Source organism: Macrobrachium rosenbergii, chromosome 12 (assembly GCF_040412425.1).
Source record: "Macrobrachium rosenbergii isolate ZJJX-2024 chromosome 12, ASM4041242v1, whole genome shotgun sequence".
In the NCBI taxonomy this organism is placed as follows: Eukaryota; Metazoa; Arthropoda; class Malacostraca; order Decapoda; family Palaemonidae; genus Macrobrachium; species Macrobrachium rosenbergii.
Window position 1 is genome coordinate 52,296,675 of NC_089752.1, and position 7,500 is coordinate 52,304,174.

The 7,500-nt window shown below is 37.2% G+C and overlaps 1 protein-coding gene across 5 annotated transcripts in view; it reads left to right on the forward strand.

Annotated features, from left to right (window-relative positions):
• The window catches only part of LOC136843659 (fibroblast growth factor receptor 3-like), a 145,514-nt gene that overhangs the window by 105,111 nt on the left and 32,903 nt on the right, over nucleotides 1-7,500 (forward strand). For all 5 annotated transcript variants that reach the window (XM_067112215.1, XM_067112216.1, XM_067112213.1 and 2 more), the window contains exon 2: nucleotides 2,533-2,817. In XM_067112215.1, coding sequence (XP_066968316.1) covers nucleotides 2,706-2,817 — 112 coding nt within the window. In that variant the 5' untranslated portion in view covers nucleotides 2,533-2,705. The remainder of the gene's footprint in view (nucleotides 1-2,532; nucleotides 2,818-7,500) is intronic.

Genomic DNA, 7,500 nt, shown 5'->3' on the forward strand with positions numbered 1-7,500 from the left:
GTATTTGAATTCTCTCTCTCTCTCTCTCTCTCTCTCTCTCTCTCTCTCTCTCTCTCTCTCTCATCGAACATTAAAAAACACATTGTTGGAGATTTAACAAGGTAAAGATGCGTATGGAATTTGCTGACAACATAATTAAGTTTTAAGTGAGACGGTGAAAGTGCTATTCCTTGTCTGCTGTCAGTACGGCTCTTTAGAATTTTCCTTTTGATTATATGGTTGACCGGTTGCGATGACTTTTAGAATCTCTCTCTCTCTCTCTCTCTCTCTCTCTCTGGATTAGAAAGGAATAGCTTAGACTCTTATCCTTAAAAACCCAGCCTGCCTCTGATGACGTAGGAACTGAGTCTTGTATCTGGCTGGTAGTTGACTATCAGGGGTTGCAGCTTGTGTGGAGAGAGGAGAGAGAGAGAGAGAGAGAGAGAGAGAGAGAGAGAGAGAGAGAGATTCAAAAGGAAATTCTAAATATATGTAATCATAAAAGTTACAGCGGGCGGGCCTCCACGAGGTAAATCTCATCCCAACCAGGGTGAAATCATTCATAAGGGACTCTCTCTCTCTCTCTCTCTCTCTCTCTCTCTCTCTCTTTTAATTCAGTTACCCAAACCAAAATGAATTAGCGAGAGATGATGTTCTGACAGAGGAAGGTTTAGCCAGTGTTCCATCATCCTTGGCTCGTTTTGCGTGTTTGGCAAATTTCGTTCTTAGAAAAATATCTGATTTTATTTCAAGTGAAAAATGATGTATATATGGAATGTACTGTAGTGGGCTGGCTTTATTTTATAATTGAATATATCTTTCTTCTCTTTTTACAAACAGAATTCAAGTCGACGCCTTTGTATATTTATTAAAATTTATTCAGATGATGCAGCAAGTTTATCCATTTATTTTTTTCGTATGTTACATCCATTTCTTGAAATAAATTGTTTTTGTAAAAGGGTAATATATATATATATATATATATATATATATATATATATATATATATAGAGAGAAGAGAGAGAGAGAGAGAGAGAGAGAGAGAGAGAGAGAGAGAGAGAGAGAGAGAGAGAATATATATCATTCCAATTCCGTAGGTATGTGGAGGTCAGGTAAGCCATTCTTGGTGATGGGTAGGTTGCGTGTATAACAGATCGAAACAAGGACTGGGATGCAAAGGATTCTTATATTTTTAATCTTTTTCTTTTTTTTTTTTCTTTTTGAGATCCAAGGTTTAATTGGTTTCTCTCTCTCTCTCTCTCTCTCTCTCTCTCTCTCTCTCTCTCTGGCACAGGTTTTAGCAATGCGGTTTTAAATGTCTCTTGTCACCCGTACTATGATGCAAAGAATTATGTAAATCTTACGATACTATGGGGACAAACGTTTATAATTCTGAATTAAGCTTTGAACTTTTCCGTCACCATTGCATATTTATAATAGCCTCATTTATAGACTATTTATGCGTACTTATTTAACCTGTTATGTTTTATACGGTTTCTTCCAACAGCTGTCAATTGCTATTTACCTGTTATTATTGTAGCCTAATATTCCTTTTATCAGTATAAGCGATTTCTGCTATTATTAAGTAAAACCTAATCTGTTTTTTTCGACATCATAACTCTAATCCAACTGTACTCGGTTATATACCATTATTAGACCGTGAATGGTACTTCAACCTTTATTAGGGAACAAATTATAATCAACCTATATCATTTCACAGTCCGGTTTATAAGATCATCGTAGCTACTTGTTCTCATCAACATGCTCTCAACTTTTAAAGCTACCTCTTAACCTTGATCTGTATATTATTATTATTATTATTATTATTATTATTATTATTATTATTATTATATTGAAAAGACCTGAAGAAAAGGGAATAGTAAGAAGAATTGAAAAGACCCTGTATAAAGTCAGTTCCTCTGATGCTGTCATTCTTTTCAACAGAACATTTTTAAAAGAGGGTCCACTCCCTTCACATCATTATTATTATTATTATTATTATTATTATTATTATTATTATTATTATTATTATTATTATTATTATTATTGTTGTTGTATATGCAGGGAGTAATCCTTCTTTGATGACATTTTTTGTTGAAAATAATGGCGCTTTTCAACGAATTAATCTTATACAGGGTTTTTTCAATTCTGATAATTGTTTTTCTGGCTCAGCTAGGTTGTTGAGTGAGAATTCCAACATTCACATTTGTCTAAATGGGATGTTAGTCAAAGATTATATTTGTTTGTAATCTTTGACTAATATGAATATTGGAATTCTACTCAACAACCTAGCTAAGCCAGAAAAACGAATTACCAGGAGAATTGAAAAAACCCTGTATAAGATTAATTCGTTGAAAACTGCCATTATTTTCAACAAAATATTATTATTATTATTATTATTATTATTATTATTATTATTATTATTATTATTATTATTATTATTATTATTATTATAGGTCCAGATAATGTCATGTGTTTTCTTTACTCGTCATAGAATTTGTTTGTTATGTTTGGTACCAAGTCTATACTTTTACTTTCCCCTTTCCCTTTCAGAGTGGATCACACAGGAACATGGTGAAGTGGTGCAGGGGTTAAGCACCACATTCACCCCTTCCCCCTTTCCGGCGTTTTGTGAGCATTAGGGGGGTGCAAGCGAAGCCAGCAGCACCCCACCCGTCCACAAAAGAAGACCCCCCCCCCTTAACAAAAATTGGCCCAAGCCAACGATGGCGTTCTTTGGCGCAAGAAGAGTAGGGCCATTCAAAATGATTAGCCTGGTGCTTTCCCTGGTCGTCTCTTTGGTCGTACAGTCCGGGACGTGTGGACCTGCAAGAAATGGTAAGTAACCAGTGCATATGTATTTTGATATTTTAGAATGAATGTGGAATTTAAAGGGGCCTTTTTAACATCTGGTATACTAGTATTATTGTAACTTTAAGTTCACCTACTGAAATTAATATTTGAATACAATTTAATTGTTGTATTATTATTATTATTATTATTAGTAGTAGTAGTAGTAGTAGTCTTGCGTTATTGTATATGCAGATCAACCCTAGGTAACTGTCGGGTTTTTCTTGACTGCCTAATGTGATGTCACTTCCTTCAAAAAATGCCATTTTTTATTATAGAAGACTTACTCTTACCGTTTCCATGCTTTGCCCTTGGACTGTTTTCGATGGACAGTTATAACTCGCGTATGAAAAGACCTATGTGAACTGTTATAGTCTTCTTGTGAAGTCTTAGACGTGTTTGGCCAGTTTGTTCATTAAAAGCACGCAGGTAGTAGGTTATCGAGATAATCTGTTTAAGCTTCGTAATCTTTGTGTAAACAAACTTATTTCCAAAAGGCGTAAGCTGTTTCCTTACAGCTTCTCCCTTCCCCCACCCTCATTCTCTCTCTCTCTCTCTCTCTCCTCTCTCTCTCTCTCTCTCTCTATCCCCCAATCCCCAGGGGTGCCCTAAGTCTCGTTTGAATTGACACCTCGCTGTCGGGGTCTGTGACATGGACGCTTTTTCAGGATTCCCACTGTTTTTCCACGAAGGGACATTTAGGGCTTGTTTTAGAGGTTTTCGGGTGCAATGGACCTCAAGTGGTCCGTGGGGTGGAGGGGGGGCAAAGTTACTTTACAAGAGTTTGGTCTACTTGGGGTTACAAATAGATTTGGGTTTTTCTCACTTATTTTATCTTTTTTCCTCTAATTTTCTACCGCGACGTTATTTGTTACTATATTTCGAAGATCGTATTGATGAGGTTCTTCGGTTTCTTTATTTTTGAAAAGAATGTTAACATTTATAATCAGTGTATTAGTTTTTCTTGGTGTTTTAGACTACACATGCCATTTTTTTGTAAAGTGTATAGAAAATTAAAAAGGTAAACGAGAGAGAGAGAGAGAGAGAGAGAGAGAGAGAGAGAGAGAGAGAGAGAGAGAGAGAGAGAGAGAGAATTTGTGCAAGCTGGCACCAAAGTGACACCCTTCCTCGCAAAACAAAAGGAAGGAACCTATCTATTAAACCCTTGTCTCCGGAAACTACAGGACACCTAGGAAGATTTCTCAGCAAAGGGACATCCTGTTATGCCCTATAATTGTCCCGTAGGATGTCTTAGGGGTTCGCTTTCAAACATTCTTCTCGTGTAATTTGGTTTTGTTACTGTTGATTTTAAAATCTGATAAGCTCTAGTTATTTTTTGGGGTACTGTTTTTATTGTGGTATAATTTTCAGTTTGGCACCTATTATGCAAAGCTTACGGCGAATGATGAAATTCTCTTCATATCCTAAAGCATTCTGGGAAGTACTCAGTTATTATTATTATTATTATTATTATTATTATTATTATTATTATTATTACTTGTAAATAACTTATGAAAAAGGAATATTTATTCATATAACCAGTTCTAATAAAAACTCCCATTCTGTTGTAAATGATTTTCCATCGTTTGACGGTTAAGTTGCTTTTATTTTTCGCATTCATTTGCATATTATGATTGAAACTTCCGCGTTTGTTTACAAACTCTACTGGACAGTGACCTCTCGTTTTCGTTTTAGCTACCAAATCAAATAACTAGACATTTTTTATCCATTATAGTGTAGCTTGTTCAGAATAGTATTTTTTAAAGTGTGAAATCAGAAAATAGAAGCGTAGAAGACTGTTTATAAACAGCTGAGGAATCTGAGATGGCGTAATTGATACCCCGAGATCGAGTCTTCGGTTTCCGTAACCGAGGGCACGCGATCGCCGGGTTACAAGACGCGTGATTGGGTGTCAATCGCCACTGGGGATTTGCGCTGTCTCACGCCTCCACACGTGCTGTGAGGAAGTTTCGCTTAACTGGGAATGGTATTTCATTATTTTTATAGAAAAGTAAGGAGTGATCAGTTTTCTCCTGTTATATATTTCGTGTCTTCGCCCATTTCCAGAATGGTATATTTAATTGTCAGCATGTCGTAGTAAAAACTGTTTTTGTTGATTTGTGATCTAGTCCTGAAGACGCCGTCGATAGGTTGGGAAACGGTCTGTCGACTGTAATAGGTAAATGGAAAGAAACATAAATCATTTTTCTTTATCCCTGCAAAGCTTGCCTGACGAGAAAAAGGAGAAGTACAGACTGATTCAAAGTCTAGAAAAAAGATAGTCTCTGCAAATAATGCCATTGATTTCAGTAGGAATTTAATTTTTAATGTAAATTTTTGGAAGACTTTGTCTTGTCGAATACGTCCTCGACCTTTTTGTAACGTTTTCCTTTTTTCCCTCAATCCAAGGGTAGATAAAGGCATTATGTTGCCTGTCCAATCGGCTTGTAATTGAAAAAATACATTTTTACTTTGTATAAGCTAGCTCTTTTCATGACGTCATTATAGGATTCAGATCATGAATTCCCTTAAAGACATTATATTATTTGAAGACATTGCTGTTCTCAATATTTTACCATCTTTAGCCATCTCCCTGGGAAGTATCTTTTACTCTTTTCATACTATTAATGTCTTCATAATACGGAGAATACCCACAGAGTAAACACCTTGTGGATATCTGCAAGTCCCCGTGGCCAAAAATTTCTCTTAACGACTTCTGAACTTCCAGAATGTGATGTATGTCATTTCCTGCTATGTGTGTGTGTGTGTGTGTGTGCCATATCTCGTGGAATCAGTGGGGACTGTATGAGCAAGAATGAAGTGAGAAGTAGACCATATTCTCTCTCTCTCTCTCTCTCTCTCTCTCTCTCTCTCTCTCTCTCTCTCTCTCTCTCTCTCTCTTTACTGGCGAGAAATCTCTTCGAGAATGGAGTGATCTTTGCCTCCGTCAGGTTAAATCTCTCTCTGACAACTAATGCACACGCACCAATGTCTCTAAAAAAAAAACGGTACTTTAACAACATTCCTTTTCAAGTCTCCTTCATATCCCTTACAAAGCGTCGATGATTTTTTATGTTATGGCGCCAGTTATATGTACTTATCAATATCTTACACACAGAGAGAGAGAGAGAGAGAGAGAGAGAGAGAGAGAGAGAGAGAGAGAGAGAGAGAGAGAGAGAGAGTATCCCGCAGGCGTTGTTGTGCCAAGCGGATACATACAAATCGCCTATGGTGGACTTTTCCAGATGTGCCATTTGGACCTTTGGTAGCCATCTGTGTACTCGGGTGGCACTGACCCTGGGACAATTGACCTGACCCTTGTTACCTCCCGGAGGGATGTGGTGGCTATGGTCAGGTCATTTCTCAGCAGAGGGTGTCGTTTCTGAGGTTGGGTCTTGAACGTCCCGCAGGGAACAGAAACATGGATGCAGGAGGGTGAAAGGGGAAAAAATACCCCCTCCCACTTTTCTTTCTCCGTCTGAGCTCAGTTATGGGGTTGGGGAAAGGGGGGAGGCCAGATGCTACCAGTATACAAATCGTAAAAAGAGAAGGAAACTAATAAAAAGTTAAATCCTATACATTTTTTTTAAGTTTTTATATGCTGGTAGAAAAAAGCAAAATCCTCTTTGGCCTGTAATGAAAAGTCTGGGTTATTCTATCCCCTTATTGATGGTCAGGGCAAGTTTGATCTGTGAAATGTGTCAGACGAACACATCTTTCCACGCGTTCATCTTTAGTCCGAGTGTTTGTTCAAGAAATGGACAGCTCTGAAGAATTTGAGTTCATTCAGTTGTGCAAAGATTAATTGTTAGTAGAGTTAATTAGTATTAACTATTTATTTATTAAGAAGGAAAGTCACATGAACTCACCAAAAGGAGAATCGTATTGCAATTGTCTTTTACTTCCTTGTGAACTTGTGTGGGGCTTCCTTGAGAATCTCTTGCTGCCTCTAGTGGTGTCTACTCGTATAACCGACCTTTTTTTTTTTTTGCCTTTTCTTATTTTTTGTAAGTTTAAGGGACTTGATGGGTAACTCTTTGTTTATGTATGTGTGTTTGTAAAGATGGGATGCCTAGCCTCTCTCTCTCTCTCTCTCTCTCTCTCTCTCTCTCTCTCTCTCTCTCTCTCTCTCTCTCTCTCTCTCTTTCAAATCTTCTACTGTATTTTTGTATTCCATTCTTGTAGCGCTGTTTAGAGCGGTGTTACCCTGAAAGGAACCATATCTCGAAGTAGAGACCTTATTAGTCATTGGATTGATTAATTATATGATTAATTATACATGTAAATGAAAAGTATTGTTCTAAAGTTAATAAGTTTTAAATAATTAATGGTAAATTGCCTCTTCTTAAAGCCTTTCATATTCACAATTGCTGTATTAACTCTTGATTTTATAACAATGAAGTGAATTAATTATCTCCATAGTTGACGCAAACGCCGTGGCTTAGGCCTATATCACAACAGCTGAGATTATTATGGCACTAAGTCGCTTCAACTATCTGAGATGGGATTGCTAGCCTCCTGACCTCCGCCCGGGCAGCCCAATACAGTCGACTACCTGTTATGTACATAGCTCACTGATGTTCAAGAAATGTCCCAAAGTAGTGTATCCTCAGTTGGGATCGATCTCGTAGTTCACCGAGGTTAAGGTTCGATGTTGCTCGAAGAAGGAAT